Source organism: Podarcis bocagei, assembly GCF_964188305.1.
Source record: "Podarcis bocagei genome assembly, chromosome: 12".
Classification (NCBI taxonomy): Eukaryota; Metazoa; Chordata; class Lepidosauria; order Squamata; family Lacertidae; genus Podarcis; species Podarcis bocagei.
The window spans coordinates 25,038,384-25,057,568 of NC_138137.1; the positions used below are offsets into that span (position 1 = coordinate 25,038,384).

The 19,185-nt window shown below is 43.7% G+C and overlaps 1 protein-coding gene across 3 annotated transcripts in view; it reads right to left on the reverse strand.

The window, feature by feature from the left end:
• Nucleotides 1–19,185, reverse strand: part of SNX10 (sorting nexin 10) — a 53,627-nt gene that overhangs the window by 26,564 nt on the left and 7,878 nt on the right. Inside the window, exon 3 of one of the 3 annotated variants that reach the window (XM_081164963.1) lies at nt 5,000–5,044. In XM_081164963.1, coding sequence (XP_081021089.1) covers nt 5,000–5,023 — 24 coding nt within the window. In that variant the 5' untranslated portion in view covers nt 5,024–5,044. Of the gene's footprint in view, nt 1–2,874; nt 2,883–4,999; nt 5,049–19,185 lie in introns of those variants that run through there. The other 2 variants (XM_081164962.1, XM_081164964.1) reach the window with 2 other exon arrangements.

A 19,185-nucleotide genomic window follows, 5' to 3' on the forward strand; every position in this document is an offset into this window, starting at 1 on the left:
GAACTGAATGGTGGCAATCAGCAATACCCAAATCGAGAGAGGGGGCAGAAGTGAGGTGGTATTTTAAATTCTTTGTTACTCAAGAGGAATTCCCCTCCCGCCTTGCTTCCCCAGTCTTCTAAGGAAATAGAGGTTAGCACATTATTCCCACTATTGCTACAATGATTTTAGCAAGGCTGTGAAATCCATGAAGGGATAAAGAGAAAGATGGTTGCCATTCTGTGCTTCGAGAAAACCCATGTTCTAGAACAAGCACTCAGAACAACACACACTTTCGCTGAGGAGCTCTCTAGTAGATTATGCATCTATGGCAGAGGTGCAGAAACAATGGCTCTCCTTTTCCTAACAGTCCTAGCCAGGGATGATGGGAGCTGTAGTCCGACAATATCTGAAGGGCCACACAGGTTCCTCAGTGATGATCTATGGCTATAAGCAGCAATAACAGCTAAGTGACAATCTAGAACCGTGTTTTGAAAACCTGAGTCTTCAGCTGTTTTTGGACTACATCCCTAGCTAGCTGGACTAGCGGTCAGGGATGATGGGCATTTAGTCCAAAAACAGTTGGAGACCAAAGTTTGGGAAACACTGGACTAGAATGTGAAAATTAGTATTCTATGGCTATACACACACACACACACACACTGGAAAAATAATATCAGGAAGAATATTAAATTTGCAATGAGTAAGCATTATAAGAAATGGAAGAAAGAAGGAAACAACAGATGATACATAGACTTGTGTTTTGCAGATTCATGGAGCTACAAACTACTGAGTAATCTGAGAAACAATTAGCAATGGGGAAAAACAGAACTAGCTGCCACCTTATCTTCCCCTAGCAGCTCAAGAGATATCATAATGGGCAGAGTTATGCACATGAATTGAGCAGACCCAAGTTCAAAACGACTCAGATATGAAACTTTTGGGTAGCCAGGAGAAGTTATTCTCTGCCAACTGAGGCCACACCAAGAAGCCTAGCTTTTGGTACCCTGAAAAATATAATTTCCCCAGGCCATGGCACCTGAGCCCTGGGAAAATTACATTTCCCCCGCCACCTGCTGCAGTACTGCCATAGTAGGGAGACACATCAGGGACAGAACAGAGTGGTGGCCAGGTCAGCGGAAGGGACAGCACAAGGCAGGCTCCAGTACCCGGAAAACTCTTAGTCAGATTTTGGATGATTGGCAGCCAGTTAGAAAATGTGCAGACTCCAGGAGAGGATGCACCCCCACAGGCACATACTTCCACATGTGGTGGGAATGTCCTGAAATCCAACTCTTCTGGGCATCAGTCATATAAGAAATATGCAAGATAACTAAGCAAGTATTAGAAGTCACCCCAGAATGGGCCCTACTAAGCACCTTCCAAGATAATAATGCCCACTCACATTATAAAGAGCTCATAACCCACCTACTCTCAGCAGCCAGAAGCATCATAGTCAGACACTGGAGAGACCTGTCAGGAGTTAAGCATGGACCAATGGTATCACATAGTATGGGAAACAGCCTTATTGGAAAAATTAACCAATACAGTGGTACCTCGGTTTAAGTACTTAATTCGTTCCAGAGGTCCGTTCTTAACCTGAAACTGTTCTTAACCTGAAGCACTACTTTACCTAATGGGGTCTCCCGCTGCCCCCGCAGCATGATTTCTGTTCTCATCCTGAAGCAAAGTTCTTAACCCGAGGTACTATTTCTGGGTTAGTTTAATATTTTTATTAAATAGAAAATGTGCAGACTTCAGCGCACTCCTAAGATCACTGGAGGCACAATCTGGAGCAATCCAGATATTTACTTTTTCTCGTCTTCCTGTTTACCAAGCCCAATTCCCAATCAAGCCAGGGGGTGTTTCTCTACCAAAAAAGTGGGCAAGAAGGGGGTGGTGGAACGCCTAGCATGTCACCAATTGGAGGTCAATATATTGGGGGTTGGGGTGTGAGAACATTAGAGCAGAGGGGAAGTGGACTGGCCAGCTACTACCATAAGCAGCAGGCCACTGAAACGGGATGGAGAAGTGGCAGCCCGTCTCTCAGCCGTGTGAAACATTTCAATGTGCAATTTTCAAATTTGCTAACTTCCCCAAACTACACCTGCTGTACAAAGAGCAACTCAGTTTGTGGATTCCATGTCAATTATTTCCCCACAAGCTTGCCACTAATGAGCAGGACCTTAAATGAAAAGTGAAAGTTAAAAATTCCTGCTTCCCTCAAAATACAGTAATCCTTTGCAACCTGGGAACTGTGCTGCCTTGAGGACATTCTGGAGGCCAGAGCCAGAGGCAAGGGTGAGTGCAGAAAATGTAAATTTCATCTTGGTAGGTTTGTTTTTACGACTCTCTCTTATGAGGCCCTATGACTCTCTCTTATCTTCCTGCCAGACAAGCAAGAAGCATGAGTTCAAGGAGACATTTCAATCAAGCAAAAACACTCAGAGGGCGGAAAGGCTGGGAGGGAGGGGTGTGGCAATAATAATAATTTATTATTTATACCCCGCCCATCTGGCTGCGTTTCCTTAGCCACTCTGGGCGGCTTCCAAAAAAAATTGAAAATACAATAAAATATCAAACATTTAAAATTTCCCTAAACAGGGCTGCCTTCATATGTCTTCTAAAAGACAGATAGTTGTTTATTTCCTTGACATCTGGTGGGAGGGAGCTCCACAGGGCAGGCGCCACCACTGAGAAGGCCCACTGCCTGGTTCCCTGTAACCTCACTTCTCACAGTGAGGGAACTGCCAGAAGGCTATTGGAGCTGGACTTCAGCGTCCAGGCTGAACGATGGGGGTGGAGACACTCCTAAAGGTATACTGGCTAGAAAGGAGGTGTGGTTTGGAGAGGACCTGGGGCCCATGATTCCCACCCACTTTAAAAGACAGACAGCTGTTTTTCATGCTAACTTTCATTCACTGAACCAACAGCTCACAATAAATTGGCATTGTTATGTCCCTAACATTAGTCCTAAAGATTCTCAGAAACATCAAGGTGTCGCTCCGTATACAATTATAACCACATTATTTGCCATTAGCAGCATGTGATTTTGGTTCTGCCTCATTGAACCTAAGTGTCCATTTGGTTTGGGCTCATTAAAAAAATAAAACACCAGGCCCATATATATACGTATTATTTCTACATTTGCTGCTTGCATGAATGAACTACAAATTCTTCTTAATGCCACTGTGTCTCTATTCCAATGCCTTTTTAATGGGAAGATTCATCAGCAATAATGTAACAGGGGTTTTGCATTTTAAAGGCTGTTGGCTGTTGCCTGGCCCCAAACATTTAACAAGGGCAACTTGGGACTCCCTCCTTGTAGGCTTATTTGCACACAAAAAGTTGTTTTGATGAGGGAAACGAAGCTCCCAATTTCCTCTTCGTTAAAGCCCATGTGAGAGCAATGTTGGCGACAATTAGCAGGGCCGCTGATCAATGGGAGAGCACACATTCAGCCCCCTAAGTCTCCAGTTAGCAGGATGTCAAGAAGTCAAGCTGAAAATGACCTCATTCTAGGAGCTACAGACCCTGTCAATCAAAGGAAACAGCACTGATCTACATGAATGATTGGCCTGACTCAGGATAAGCCAGAGGGTGCACATGTCGTGATTGTGCATAAGCATGAGATGCATTCATTGACAATATTTCCCCTAAGGAGTTTGATGTGATATACATGGCCTCCTCTTTTATCTTCACAATCCTTTGAGATGTGTTAGGCTGTGAGACAGTAGTTGTGTTCACGCCAAACCATGGTTTAGTGTGAGAACAACTACTGTCTCACACTAAACCATGGTTCAGTGTGAATGAGCTAGGTCCTGGGGGAGGAGTTTGCAGCCCTCCCTGGTTGTCACGGACTGGTTGGATGCAGAGGAACCAGTTGGCGAAGGCTCAGAGTTCAGAGAGTGGTGGTGGGACAGCAATGAGTGGTCAGAGGGAGAAGAGGGAGCAGACTGGGAGGTGGTAGTGTTGGAAGCTGAAGAGGCAGCAGGGTTTACTGGGGGGGGGGGGAGGTCTGAGGCAGAGAGAAGTCCAGAATGAGAAGCAGGAAAGGAGGGAAGACAAGAGGCAGAGATGAGGCCGTCTGGTGAAGAGGCACAGGCGTCTCCACAACTGCTTCAGGGGGCAAGTCCTGGCGGAGATGAGTTGCTGTGCTCATTAGGCCTGACACTCCTGTGCAGGTCCTATTTTTGCTAATGGTCAACTCCAGCTTCCTTGGTGTAATTTACTGCTGGCTCGCTCCCGTCACTGGTCCTTTTAGCTCAACACAGCATGGCAGCCAAGCCAAAGGTTGGCTTAGCAAGAGATCCAAGAATCCGGGATCACAGTTAAGGTCTCCCCTCCTTAACCACAATCCTTAGGTTGGACGACACTCTGAGTCTAACCTTGGCTTAGCTGCCATGTCACACTGAGCTAAAAGGACCAAGGAGGAGATAGCAGGAGTCAATTCCTGTCTGGGAACCAGCCTGTACACATGGCTCTTATAAGCCAGAGGTGGGGAACCTTTGGCTGTCCTGAACTACAACTCCCATCAACCTCAGCAACCAGGGCCAATGCCCAGGGATGATGAGAGCTGTAGTTCAGCAGCATCTGAAGGGTCAAAGGTCTTCCAAACTTGCTTCCAAGCACTGAGGAACAGCCTATGTCAGCAGAACTGTCCTTCGTTGTGACCCCTGCTTGCAAAAGAGCCAGATACCTGGGACTTCCCCCATGCGCCACATTACAACATACAAGCCAGGGGGACTATTTCTGCCATCTCTTCATTGCAGCAATTGCACAACCTACTTTGTCTCCTAAGATGCTACCCCAGATATAAGCTGCCCTGTTTACTCAGTGCTGGTTGGTGATATAGTCACACCCAAGGTGAAAGCTGTTCGCTGAATAGTGGCTGATCAACGCAGAAGCATTTTTGCAGAACATTTCTGCTTTTAGTAGTATAAAACAAAGTTCCGTATTTCTAGGAAAACACCCCCTTCCAAACTAAGAAAGCAACACACGCAGAAATTGAAGCACTTACCTGTTTTTCATGCTTTGGCGTCATCTTGCAAACTGCATGTGAAGTCTATCTAAAAAATAAAAGTGGAAAGCCTAAGTAATTAACATTGAAAACAGATTAACAAGAACAAAAACTACTACTACTACCACTGAGCTGTATTGAATGTGATCTTTTTGTCCAAATTGAAATGGGTTCAGAGGAAGGCAACAACAACAAGAAGCACGGCAACGGAAAGCAATTCTTATGAGCAACAATGGAAAGAACTGAGTATCTTTAGCCTGGAGAAGGAAAGGTTGAAGGAGGGACATGACGGCATTCTTCAAATAGCTGCATGGTTGACACACAGAAGAGGGCACAGACTTGTTCCCTTGTGCCCCAGAGGACAGGGTCAGGTCTAATAGAAGGGTGGATTTGGGTCAAGCACTGGAAGAGCTTCCTGATGGTCTTATTAATGCTGCCTAAAATTGCATTAGCCTTGCAAGGGCAATCAAGAGGTGTGCTTAATTAAGCCTTCTCTGTACCTTTCTACATCCTCTTCTGTTGTGTTCTGCTTGTGGAAGTTAACTATGGTTCTCTGACATAAGGTAAGGTGCATTGCTGAGAAAAAAACTTGTTCCTTGACCTGGGGCAGGATCTACTCCTTATGGGAGGTCACAGGCACTATGAGGTTCAGGGGAGAGAGAGAGAGAGAGAGAGAGAGAGAGAGCGCAACTCTGCCATTTTATAGGATTTCTAGAGCCAAACTACTTCTCAAATTTTATTCCATGCTCCTGCTAAAGCCGTGCTGTTAAAAAGCATCTTTTAGATGGCTGTTTCTTCCTTGACCACCGATTAGAACATTTCCAAGAAGCCACTTCCCTCATTCATAATAATGAACTGAATTTACTCAGTTTAAGGAAGGTCATTTAAAAAGCAAGTTTACATGGTGCAAAACCCCACACTGCTTACATATAACTGATCGGCACAACCTTGGGCAGCCTAGAGTTAGCATGTTCCCCCCAAAAATTCCTCCAGGATCAGGAAGGAATTTCCAAGGGTGTGCTGACAGTGACACTTTCTGCTGCAAAAAATGAAAATGAAACGGGACTTGGCACGCCGGGATGTGGCAACCAATTGACTCTTGTTTTCTTTTATTATTTAATGGTGGAAGAAACTTATGTAACATTTTGGCAATTCCAAAATAACTCACAATCTTTATGAAAATACAGGGCAAGGCATTTCCTTCCTCTGTATTCTTATCCCATTGCCCAAAGTTGAGAATCAGGAAGTTCAGCGTGCGCCCAGACAAAAGCAATCATCAAAAGAAGAAATTTTTCACAATTTTGCAACTTTCTTAGGGAAGACCACATAATGGGGCTTCCTTTCAACATCAGATGAGCCTGGGAATAGGCCACATTCAATACTGTTTTTCAAGCTACATGGCAATTTGGGCAGGGCAGAAAGCTTTTCTGCATGAGTCTTCTGTTGTGCTCTTTGCAAATGCGGGCTTAATGCATGTGTACTTAGTAACAAGCTCTGAAGGGATCAAGCACACTCTTTTTTTTTTTTTTTTTTAAGGTTAATGGGCTAAATTAAGCCACAACTTTATTGGTTACAGGCGATGAGCGGTATTGGCTTAGGCATTGGTCCTAACTTGATGCAAGTTTTGCCCTTTATATGGTTGTAAAGAATGCAGAGAGAATTACTGGGTGCACTCTTCCCACCTTGGATCAAATCTATGCTTCCAGGTGCCACAAGAAAGCTGCAGAGATAGCGCAGGATAGTGCGCACCCCGGAAATGATCTCTTTCAGCTTCTGCCTTCTGGAAGAAGGTACAGGGTTATAAAGACTAGGACTAGCTGCCTGAGAAACACTTTCTTTTTTTTTTTTTAATAAATTTTTATTGGTTTTACAGCCTTTTTAAGAAAAACAAACAAACACAAAAAATGACAGACATACACGAATAGTTTCAAAGATATTTTCATAAACCTCTTTTCTTGGACTTCCCCATACCCCCCCTCTCTGCATCCCAATGTCCATATTTAAACTAGCAACTCCCAATTGTTACTTTCTAATCTCTGTCATCTTAGTCCTCTTTTATTGTCTAACCTTGTATCCCTGTACCCTATTGCTTCTGGCAACCACAACATTTTAACATTCATTCAGTTTATAGTAGTCCTTAAGATAGCTTTTAAATTTTTTCCATTCTTCTTCCGCCGTCTCTTTTCGTTGGTCACGGATTCTGCCTGTCATCTCAGCCAATGTCATATAGTCCATCACTTTCATCTGCCATTCTTCCAAAGTAGGTAAATCTTGTGTCTTCCAATACTTTGCGATGAGTATTCTTGCTGCTGTTGTGGCATACATAAAGAAATTTCTATCTTTCTTTGTCACCAATTGGCCGACAATGCCCAAGAGAAAGGCCTCTGGTTTTTTAGGAAATGTACATTTAAGTACCTTTTTCATTTCATTATAGATCATTTCCCAGAAGGCCTTTATCTTCGGGCATGTCCACCAAAGGTGATAGAAAGTACCTTCAGTCTCTTTACACTTCCAACATTTATTATCGGGCAAATGGTAGATTTTTGCCAGTTTGACTGGGGTCATGTACCACCTGTAAACCATTTTCATAATGTTTTCCTTTAAGGCATTACATGCCGTAAATTTGATACCGGTGTTCCATAACCATTCCCAGTCATCTGACATAATGTTGTGTCCAACATCCTGCGCCCACTTAATCATAGCCGATTTAACTGTTTCATCCTGTGTGTTCCATTTCAACAGCAAGTTATACATTCTAGATAAATTCTTAGTATTGGGTTCTAACAATTCGGTCTCTAGTTTTTATTTCTCCACCTGGAAACCGATTTTCCTATCCTGTTTAAAAATTTCCATTATTTGGCGATATTGAAACCAATTTTCTACTTTGTGCTTCAATTTCTCCTGACTTTGTAGTTTAAACTTGTCTCCATCCTGTTCTAAGATTTCCCAATACTTCGGCCATCCGACCTCCATATTGAGTTTCTTCACTGCTTTAGCCTCCACTGGTGACACCCATCTAGGGGTTTTATTTTCCAATAGGTCTTTATATCTTATCCAAACATTAAATAATGCTTTTCTAACAATGTGATTTTTAAAAGTACTGTTAACTTTGTCATACCAAAGATATGCATGCCAACCAAAAGCATTATTGAAACCTTCCAGATCCAAGATGTCCGTGTTCTCGAGGAGCATCCATTCTTTCAGCCAGCAAAAAGCTGCTGCCTCATAGTACAATTTTAGGTCCGGCAGGGCAAAGCCCCCTCTTTCTTTAGCGTCAGTCAGTATTTTGAATTTAATTTGGGGCTTTTTGCCCTGCCAGACAAATTTTGAAATGTCTTTGTGCCACCTCTTAAAACATTCCATCTTGTCAAGAATCTGCAAGGTCTGAAACAAAAATAACATTCTAGGCAATACATTCATTTTAATTACTGCAATTCGGCCTAACATTGACAGTTTCAGATTTGACCATATTTCTAGATCTTTTTTAATTTCTGACCAACATTTTTCATAATTGTCCTTATACAAATTGACATTCTTAGGTGTTAAATAAACCCCTAGATATTTCACCTTCTTGACCACTGTCAAACCTGTTTCCTCCTGAAATTTCTCCTTTTCCATATCTGTTAGGTTTTTCCCTAAAACTTTAGTTTTTTGCTTATTCAACTTAAATCCAGCTACCTGGCCAAATTGTTGTATTATTTCTAAGACCCTTTTCGTACTAGTGTTTGGCTCTTGCAAAGTCAATACTAGATCATCTGCATACGCTCTTAACTATAATGTTTAGCTCCGACCTGCACACCTTTGACCTGCTGGTCATTTCTTATCATATTCAGCAACACCTCCAGAACCGAGATGAAAAGTAATGGGGAAATTGGGCACCCCTGTCGTGTTCCTTTTTCTATCTTAAGTTCCTCAGTCACAACATTATTTACAATCAGTTTAGCTTTTTGTTCAGAATATATTGCAGCCATACCGTTCTCAAAACCCTGGCCTACCCCCATCCCATGAAGATTCTTCCTCATAAAACTCCAAGAGATGTTATCAAAGGCTTTCTCCGCATCCACAAAGATCAATACTGCTTTAGTGTTTATATTCACCTCCAGCTTTTCCAAGATGTCTATTACATTCCTTACATTGTCTGCTAGGTGTCTTTTAGGGAGAAAGCCTGCTTGGTCTTTATGAATCTTCTCCATCAAAACTCTTTTAAATCTTTTTGCCAAAATGTCTGCAAAAATTTTGTAATCCACGTTAAGGAGTGATATTGGGCGGTAGTTCTTGAGTTGGGTCTTTTCAGTCTCTGACTTTGGTATGAGTGAAATATATGCCTCTTTCCACGATTCAGGTGCCCTTTTTCCCTCAAGAATCTCGTTACAAACTTCTCTTAGTGGTTGAATCAGCCATTCCTTCAGCGATTTGTAGTATCTAGAAGTCAGTCCATCTGGTCCCGGAGATTTGCCCAGTTGCATATTCTGAATGGCAGCCTCTATCTCTTGTTCTGAGATTCTCTGGTTCAAGTCCATCTTACTTTGCTGAGAGATATTTTGTAATCCATATCTTCCAAGGAATTTGTCTATATCTTCTTCATTTTGCGGGCCTTGGGTGTAAAGTTTTTTGAAATAACTTAAAAAGCAATTTCTAATTTCATTGGGTTTAGATATGTTCTTTCCATCCACCTCTAGGCTTGTAACTGTATTTAGTTTCTGCCTTTTCTTCAATTGCCATGCCAAAAGTTTACCACATTTATTTGCTGATTCAAAAGTCTTTTGCTTCATTTGCTTTATCTTCCATTCAATCTCTTGGTTCATCAATTCCATATATTGAGTTTGATATAACTTGATCTCTCTTAAAATGTCCTGAGACTTTGGTTTTGTTCTTAATTTCCTCTCTCCTTCCTTTATCATCTCCAAGATCTTCTCTTTTTTCTCATTTTGTTTTTTCCTCTTTATTGAATTTTGTTGAATCAAAAATCCTCTCATAACCGCTTTACTTGCGTCCCAGATCACTCTTTTCTCCACGTCGGCCCTCAAATTTATTTCAAAATAGTCTTTTAGGGTCTTTTGGGCCTTCGTGAGAATCTCCTTATCTCGAAAAAGGGTGTCATTCATTCTCCATCTAAATTGACCAGTTATTGTGAGTTTCATCTCCATCTTCACGGCGTTATGGTCGGAGCAAGTTTTTGGGCAGATTTCCACTTTCTTAATCTTTGGAGCCAGTCCACTAGTAACCCAGATTTGGTCAATTCTGGTCCAGGTCATCATTGCTTGGGAGAAAAAGGTTCCCTCTCTCTCCAGAGGGTTCCTTGTTCTCCAAATGTCTATCAAGTCCATGTTTTCTGTCATTTCGAAAAAAGTCTTAGGGAGTCTCCCTTCTTTAGTGACTGTTAGTCTTTGTGCCTTGTCCATATTAGTGTAGACCACGCCATTCATGTCTCCCATGATTATCATATTGTAATCCAGATAGTCCGTCAAAGTTTCATGAAGTCTCTTAAAGAAGTCAGATTTGCCTTCATTTGGTGCATAAATTCCAACAACTAGAAATTTTTCTCCTTGTACTTGTATCTCCACAGCCAGATATCTCCCTTGTTCATCTTTGAATATCATTTTTGGAGCCCATTTCTCCTTCACATATATTACCACTCCTCTCTTCTTAACTTTGTCTGATGAAATAAATTCTTGTCCTAGCCTTTTATTTGTGAGTAATCTCCTGTGGGCTCTGGTTATGTGAGTTTCTTGTAAACATATCAAGTCCAATTGTTCTCTGTTCAGAATATGAAATACTTGTCTTCTCTTCAAAGGCCCATTCAGTCCATTACAATTCCAACTAAGGAATTGCAAAGCCATCTTGTTATTTTCTTAAGGCTCCTCCAACAGCTCCAAGTTGTTGCTCTTCTTCTGATGGTGGTGGTTTTTGTCCAAACGAGAGATTCAGGATATCCAGTGCTCTCCTCTGTTCTGCAAGTACGTCCACAGTCCCCTTCTGTAGGTCCTCCTGGTATCTTGCCAAAAATTTGTCTTTATCTTGAATTGTCTTTATTTTCACTTTCTTTGCCTTGTAGTCGAATGACAGTCCTTGTGGGAACTCCCACCTGAAGCGGATAGAATTTTTCTTTAACAAAAGAACCAAGTCCTTGTAGAAGTTTCTTAAATCCAAAATGTATTTTGGTATGTCTTTAAAGATCTGTACAGCTGAATTTCCAATTTGCAAGGCCTTTTCAAAGTGTAGTCCTAAAATTTTATCTCTTTCCTCCTTAGATCTGAGTGTGATCAGACAATCTCTCGGTGTCTTTCTATCTTGCTTTTTACCCAGTCTAAAGGCAGTTGTGATTTTGAATTCGTCTTCCTCAAGGTCCCAGCAATCCGCAAACTCCCGTGTCAAATATTCCACAAGGTTGTCTCTTTCATTCTCCGGAATCAGTCTTAATTTTAAGTTTCTCTCTTTCCTCTGTAACTCCCACAAGGCCAAAGTTGCATCATGCTCATAGACCTTCTTGGCAAGTGGCTCTAATTTCTCCTGCGTCTCTCCAGCAGTGGCTTTGGCCTCTTCGGCAATCTGACGCGTGGTGGCGTTTTCCTCGACCAGTTTGTTTATAGATTCTGTATTCTGGTTTAATCTTGTTGATATTTCTGTTAATTTTTGTGTGTTCTCTGAAGTCTGTTTTGTCAGAGACTCCAGAGTCTGGTTTATCTTAAGCAAGGCTTCTGTCACAGCTTCCATAGAAACGGCTGCTCCTTTGTCTTGTCCTGTTGTTCCAGCTAATCCGGCTGTTGCGCCTGAGATTGAGCCTCTTTTCTTTGCTTGTTGCAGCTGCAACTGTTGTTGTTGTTGTTGTTGCTTGATCTTGGCTCTTGTAACTATCTCTTCTTGTGGTCCACTCATGTCAAGGTCAATTCCCACGGGATTTATTCTCCCTTGGAAAATTCCACTGTCTTAAGCCGTGCCGGACTTTACTTTATCCTCTAGAGGGAGCAAATCAAAATGGCCATAGAAGGAAGTTTCCAAATACAAGAACAAAGGAGACAGTCCAAGATGTAAAAAGAAAGGAGATTAACACAGTCAAAGTCAATGTTGCTAAAGTCTTATAACTTCCAATTGCCACAGTTGCCCAATATACTGTTTATACTGTTTCTTCTTATAATATACAAAAGTCAGGCACTGTGGAAACTTTGTATCAAAGTGTCACTTCACAGGAAAAAGTCAGATCAGTGTACTAAAAAGGCAGACCGTTTCAAGTTTTCAAATAGATGAGATGGCAGAGGTTTTTTCCTCCAAATAAATCATGCAATTGTTAGTCAAATTCACCTCCCCTCTGCCCTGCTTGCTAGAGGGGAGATCAAGGGTCTAAATGTCCGGTTTATATGATCAAAGAGCAGGTCTAAACGGATGCAAGTTTAGAGTTCCGTTGCTTTCACTTTCATGCAGTCGGGGGGAGGCAGACTTCCTTTGTTTAAATCTCCCCGTTTTTAGCCCAATTTCTGAAATTTAAAGGGTCCCGATTGTTTTCCAGCTCTTACTCACGGGAATTCAGTCCAAATTTTCTTTTCAGGAAGGAATCGGCGCTCTCCGCTTATGGCGACGCGGCTTCACTTCGCAGGCTGGGTAGCGACTCTCAGCACCGCGCTCTCTCCCGATGTCGATCCGTAGCCTTTAAAAAGGCTCTTTCACGGTACCGGGGGGCGCGAAGGTGCCCACCGAGTCTCCTTGTTCTCAGGCTTCAGCGCCTGGGATTTTAGGGGTCCCCCGCTCGCCGTAGCGGGTAAGACCCGAACTTGCGAAGCAGTCCTTCTCCGGAGCTCGGAGGTAGGACCGCCATTAAGCGCTGGCACCGACCGGAAGTCGGGATCAAGCACACTCTTGCCCGTTTGCAGCTGGGTGCAGGAGTTAATGAAGTCGAAAGAACAGCATAGGAAAACGGAGGCTTAAAATAAAGTCACGGGTGTTGCGCCTAGAAATGGCTAAGAGCAACAAATGAGAAGGCTGTTGATTCTGTCGTTTGGCACCTCTTCAGGGGTCCAGCACAAGTAGAGGAGATGAAGGCAGCAGACAGTTATATTCCTGTAAGACAGATCTTTCCAAACTTTTCATGTTGATGACGCACTTTTTAGACATGCATCATTTCGTGACACAGTAATTCAGTTTTACTAGCAAACCAGAGGTTAAGCTAGGCATAGGCAAACTCGGCCCTCCAGATGTTTTTGGGACTACAATTCCCATCATCCCCGAGCGCTGGTCCTGTTAGCTAGGGATCATGGGAGTTGTAGTCCCAAAACATCTTGGGAGGGCTGAGTTTGCCTATGCCTGGGTTAAACTAACCCCTTTCCAGCCCTGGGAGGTGCGTGGGGAGTGCTTGTGTGACACACCTGCGCAATGCAGCCAACATTTAGTTTGGAAAGCTCTGCTGTAAGAGTCTGGTGTGTAGGCATTAAGTCAGGGTTTTCCAGGAGCAAAGCCAAGGCACAGAGCTGCCCTGCAGGTCAGCTTTCAAAAAGCATGCAGATCTAGAAAATGGGCATTGGACATTCTTAGCATGCAGTAAAAGGGATCTGCTAGGCAGAAATATCCTGCCTATAGGCTTCTCAGAGCCATCTGTTTGGCTATGCTGAAAAACAAGATGCGAGAGACAGTGTGTGATGGTTAGAGTGTTAGAAACTGAGATTTAAAAGCTGGGAGCCAAATGGCAAATTAAACCTCAGCTTCAGTCACCACAACGGAATGCCTAGGTGCCCCACAGACCAGCTGATCTGTGCAGCTGTCTTTGGGTGCAAAGCTCCTGCGCAAATCAATTGGCTTGTGCAGAACCAAAATGTGTTTTTGTTTGGAGCTGTGCTGCCCCACAAGCCAGCTGCCTGGCAGCTGCAACAGCTAGCCAGATGGAGATGCTAGTGGCCAAACTGTTGATTCTGTCATTTGGCACCTCTTCAGGGGTCCAGCACAAGTAGAGGAGATGAAGTTATATTCCTGTAAGACAGATCTTTCCAAACTTTTCATGTTGGCGACCAGACATCTCCAACTCCTTGCAAAAGGCTGCTTGGGCCTGTCGTGAAACGTGACTGGCACCCGGTTAGTTTCCATCTCTGGATGGTTGGATTAAGGCCCGGGAGACCAGGGTTTGAATCCCCACTCAGCCATGCAGCTTGCTGTGTGATCTTGGGACAGTCCCTGTTAACATTTCTATTCCACCCTAAGGAGCAGACGTGTGGAACTGTTGCGCGTCACATGTCTGTTTACATTCCAGCACAGCTTGCTGGGAACTTCCATTGTGTGTATAGCTTTTGCTTTGCCCGTTCTCTCTCAGAAGACGAGAGAGAGACATGTTTCGTTGTCCTGATTTATGATTAATAAATCTGTAGCTGTAGTATGCTTTCGCAAGCCTCGCGCCTATTCTGTGTGCGCAGTTAGCTCTGCTGATAGTGTGCCTGGCTTTGAAGTCTGGGTCGCTGGTTTACATCGGAACAGATGCCGATGGTCTTCGAAGCGGGAAGACTGGAGGGAGACGGCCCAGTTGGGACTAGCCACCTGGCCTCCCGGCCCTCTGCATGCCGACAGTCCCTGCCTCTCAGCCTAACCTACCCCATAAGATCGTTGTGAGGATTTTTTTTAAAAAAGGGGGAGGGAGAGAAGAAAACCATGTACAGGTTCTTGGAAGAAAAGGTAGAATGTAAATGTACCAAATAAATAAACAGCCTTGATAGCAGGACTTTTCTTCAATGGCCTTCTGAGAGTTTTGAGACAGTTCTTATGGGGCACTGAGAATGCTAGCAAGACTTCTCCTCAAAACACGCTCACTTCACGGGTTCAGAAGAAGTTATAGTGACTGGAAACAAGAACAAGGATAATCTGCTGTACACAGTTTTACAATAGAACAAAGAGATGCCAGAGGAACAATATCGTCATCGGTATAATTTACTGAATTCATTGCCAGCCCTTTTAACATCAGGACCCAGGGCAGGTAACAACAATGTAAAATTCAGTACTGTAAACAGTTTAAAGCAGAAAGCGTCAGTCAATGGGTACGTTTGGTTCTTGGGGGTAAGGGTGATGACAGACAAGCACAGGGCTCTTGGTATTGCTGGTTAAAGACTTGCAGTAAGTTGCCCTGATTACATAAGGATGTAGGGAGATTGAGAGATCCTTCCATAGCTCATTGAATTTAGCTCAATGAACCATAGCTCAATGAACTTAGGGGTTAGGCCGCTCTCTTTTGCATTTCAATGGAGGGTGGAGGCTAGCACACGATTCCTATCCTTCCAAGTTTAGCAACTGCAGATAGCTTCATGGCAGAGCGGGTATTTGAACCCTGGCCTCCCAGGTCTTAGCCAAAAACTTTAACCACTACACCACTCCGGTTTGGGATTCTTTGGGGAAGGCAGAACTGTCAAAGCAGTACAGTAGTGCTTTAAATGTATTGGTGCAGATGTGGCCTCAGACATAATTATTGGTTACCTATAAAGGTAAGAGGGACGCGGGTGGCGCTGTGGGTTAAATCACAGAGCCTAGGACTTGCCGATCAGAAGGTTGGCGGTTTGAATCCCTGTGACGGGGTGAGCTCCCGTTGCTCAATCCCTGCTCCTGCCAACCTAGCAGTCTGAAAGCACGTCAAAGTACAAGTAGATAAATAGGTACTGCTCCTGCGGGAAGGTAAATGGCGTTTCCGTGTGCTGCTCTGGTTTGCCAGAAGCAGCTTAGTCATGCTGGCCACATTAACCGGAAGCTGTACACCGGCTCCCTCGGCCAGTAAAGTGAGATGAGCGCCGCATCCCCAGAGTCGGCCACGACTGGACCTAATGGTCAAGGGTCCCTTTACCTTATAAAGGTAAGATGTGTTTCAGCATTAGAATTAATACCAGTATTATCATTAGGTAAAGGAGCCGGTGTACAGCTTCCGGGTACCTATTTATTTCCGCAGCGGTCACTATTTATCTACTTGCACTTTGACGTGCTTTCGAACTGCTAGGTTGGCAGAAGCAGGGACCGAGCAACGGGAGCTCACCCCGTCGCGGGGATTCAAACTGCCGACCTTCTGATCGGCAAGTCCTAGGCTCTGTGGTTTAACCTACAGCGCTACCCGTGTCCCAGTATTACTATATTATTATTATTATTATTATTATTATTATTATTATTATTATTATTATTATTATTATTATTATTATTACAATTTTAATAATAATAGATTATATAATGTTGGAAATGTGATGATCCTTACATCTCTGAGTGTGAAGCAAAATACAGTCGTACCTCGGAAGTCGAACGGAATCCATTCCAGAATGTTCAGAAACCAAGGTGCGGCTTCCAATTGGTTTCTGATTGCACAAGCATGCTGGAAAAAATAGCGGAAGCCACGCCAGATGTTCGGCTTCTAAAAAAACATTCGAAAACTGAACACTCGCTTCCGGTTTTCGATTGTTTGGGAACCGGAGCGTTAAATTCCCAAGGCATTCGGGAGCTGAGGTACGACTGTAGGTTACTGTTGTTTCTCCAAAAGAACATTTTCTTTTGCAATAAATGCCCACCTTCTCCAATTTTTCAGTACCCCCTCAAGGGAATTTGAACCTGGGTCTCTCTGCAGTCCTTGCCCATCATTCTCTAACCACTAACCTTCTGATCGGTAAGTCCTAGGCTCTGTGATTTAACCCACAGCGCCACCCTGCAGAGAGACCCAGGTTCAAATTCCCACACAGTCACAAACCACACTACGAAAGTCACTATCTCTCAGTCAAACCTACCCATCGGGACCACTGCCAAGAAGATCTAGTGGAAGGGCAATGCCTGTCTTCTTGAAGGAAAGAAGTAGAAATGCAATACAGTGGTACCTCTGGATACATACTTAATTCGTTCCGGAGGTCCGTTCTTAACCTGAAACTGTTCTTAACCTGAAGCACCACTTTAGCTAATGGGGCCTCCTGCTGCTGCCGCGCCACCAGAGCACGATTTCTGTTCTCATCCTGAAGCAAAGTTCTTAACCCGAGGTACTATTTCTGGGTTAGCGGAGTCTGTAACTTGAAGCGTATGTAACCTGAAGCATATGTAACCCGAGGTACCACTGTAAATTGTTTAATGAATAATTAGAAGGAGTTAATTGTCATTATAATAACTTATTTATTTACATTGGTGGAGTGTGTTCCACTTGTTTCTAAACATGCCAGCGCAATTCTCTTTATGCATTTCCTGAGCACATGTACAGCTTAAACCTCCCGCTTGCTAAGAGTTGGAACAGAAAAGACATCCCACGCCACACCGGTCCGGCAAGGGCTAAAAGGTTTTGTGAAAATCCTTCGAAGACAAACAACTCTTACAACATTCCAGGATGTTGTTTTTGGAACCCCTGGCAAAATAATTTTTTTGGATGAGGGCCACTTCCATTTCTCAACACACTATCTCCGCCCAAAGATACTAAAAAGATGATCTGATTCATTATCATGCATCCACCTGACACACGGGCAATTAGCACTCACACATTCCTTTAGTAGTTACCCAGGAGTTAATTGTTGTTGTTGTGCATATGCAAAATGACTGACTACTGAGTTTAACCCGGAGGCAAAAGAAGCTGGAAAAGAGAACCAGGATAGTCACTGGAATAGTGTCACAATGTTTTTCTTTTCCGGAAACTTAGTCAGACTTTTGGTAGATAGGATTCTTTCTTACATAATGAAATGCATTGGAGCCAACTAAGTTTTACTCAAGAGTAGTCCCACTGGAATTAATAAACCTAAGTTACTCTTATCCTCTCATTTCAACAAGTCTTCTCTGTGTATGCCTAACATGAGATTCAATCCCTGTGTCTTGTTTTTCTTCTTTGTAAATGGAGTATGAGAATATGGGAGAAATTAATTTTCTTCCACAAAAATCAAATGGTAGAGACAGAAAATATTTTAATACGCAGAGGTCACTGCGGCTGACTCACACATTAGTTGTTTTGCCTCACCTTAATCTCTGTTGAACATCGAGCAAGCTGGGATAAAGCAAATCATTAAGAGATAACATATATTTTGGCATTTGGACTGAAATTAAGTTTATATCGATGTCTGATACCTGCCTGACTGGAGCAGGATCTAGGTTTTTGAGCAGGTGGATTAACGGTTAGAGTGTTTGACTAGAGCCTAGGAGCCAGGGTTCAAATCTTGGGCCACCCATTGCCTCAGCCTAGCCTACCTCTTAGGGCTGTTGTGGGAATTAAATGAGGAGGGTAGATGTATATACCATCCTGAACTTCTTGGATAAAACCCACCTCACAGAGTTCTTGTGAAGACAAAACTGAGAGCGGGGGGGGGGAGGACGGACACATCACCTTGAGCCCTTGAAGAAGAGGTCTACTCAGGTGAACAGTTTAACATAAGAGCAGGGAGGTTGTACAAAACAGTAGATAGATAGAATCCTAGAACTGTAGAGCGGGAAGGGACCCAACGGGTCATCTCCCCCCTATACAGGGGGGAGAATCCCTAACATTCAAACTGTATTTAAAAATATCCAGTGGAGGATAGCCTGCCACCTTCCAAGGCAAGTCTGAACAGCTCTTAACCATCGGAAAGCTCTTCCTAATGTCTTTCTGTGGAAAGAGGAGACGTGGAAAGAGGATAGTGGCTCCCAGGGGTGGCCCGTCCTATTTTGCCACCCGAGGCAAAACAGGAATTGCCCACCACCCCATCCCACCAAACACACACATACTCTTCCGCCAGGGCACTCCAGATGAGCAGCAATGCCATGTGCCAGAACACCTCCCTCTCAGTGGCGGAAGCAGTGGGGTGGCTGGAGCACTGCCTCTTTCACTTCCAGTGCTTGAGGCAGGTCGTCCATCATGCCTCATGGGCGGGCCGGCTCTGGTGGTTCCACATCTATGAAATGAACTATCTTGGGAGAGGGGTTTATCTCCATGTCGACTCCACACATTCCAGCCCTCCTATGAGCAGACTATTTCAAGGATCAGGGTGGTTTTTTAGGACACAAAGAGGCTCTTCAGAACCACTTCACAATCCACCACATAAAAGCAAAGGAACTCCACAACCGCAGCTACTGGTTCTCATGACTTGCCACAGCACTTTCCGTTTGGGAAGTATCAGACAGACTGGCCTGTGTTTCCCCTTACAACAAGCTGGACTACAACTCCCATAATTCCCGGCCTGATCCCTGGCAATCAAAAGCGCTGCTGCCTGGAGCTGATTGAAGATGGCATCCAAAAGAATCGGGGGGGGGGG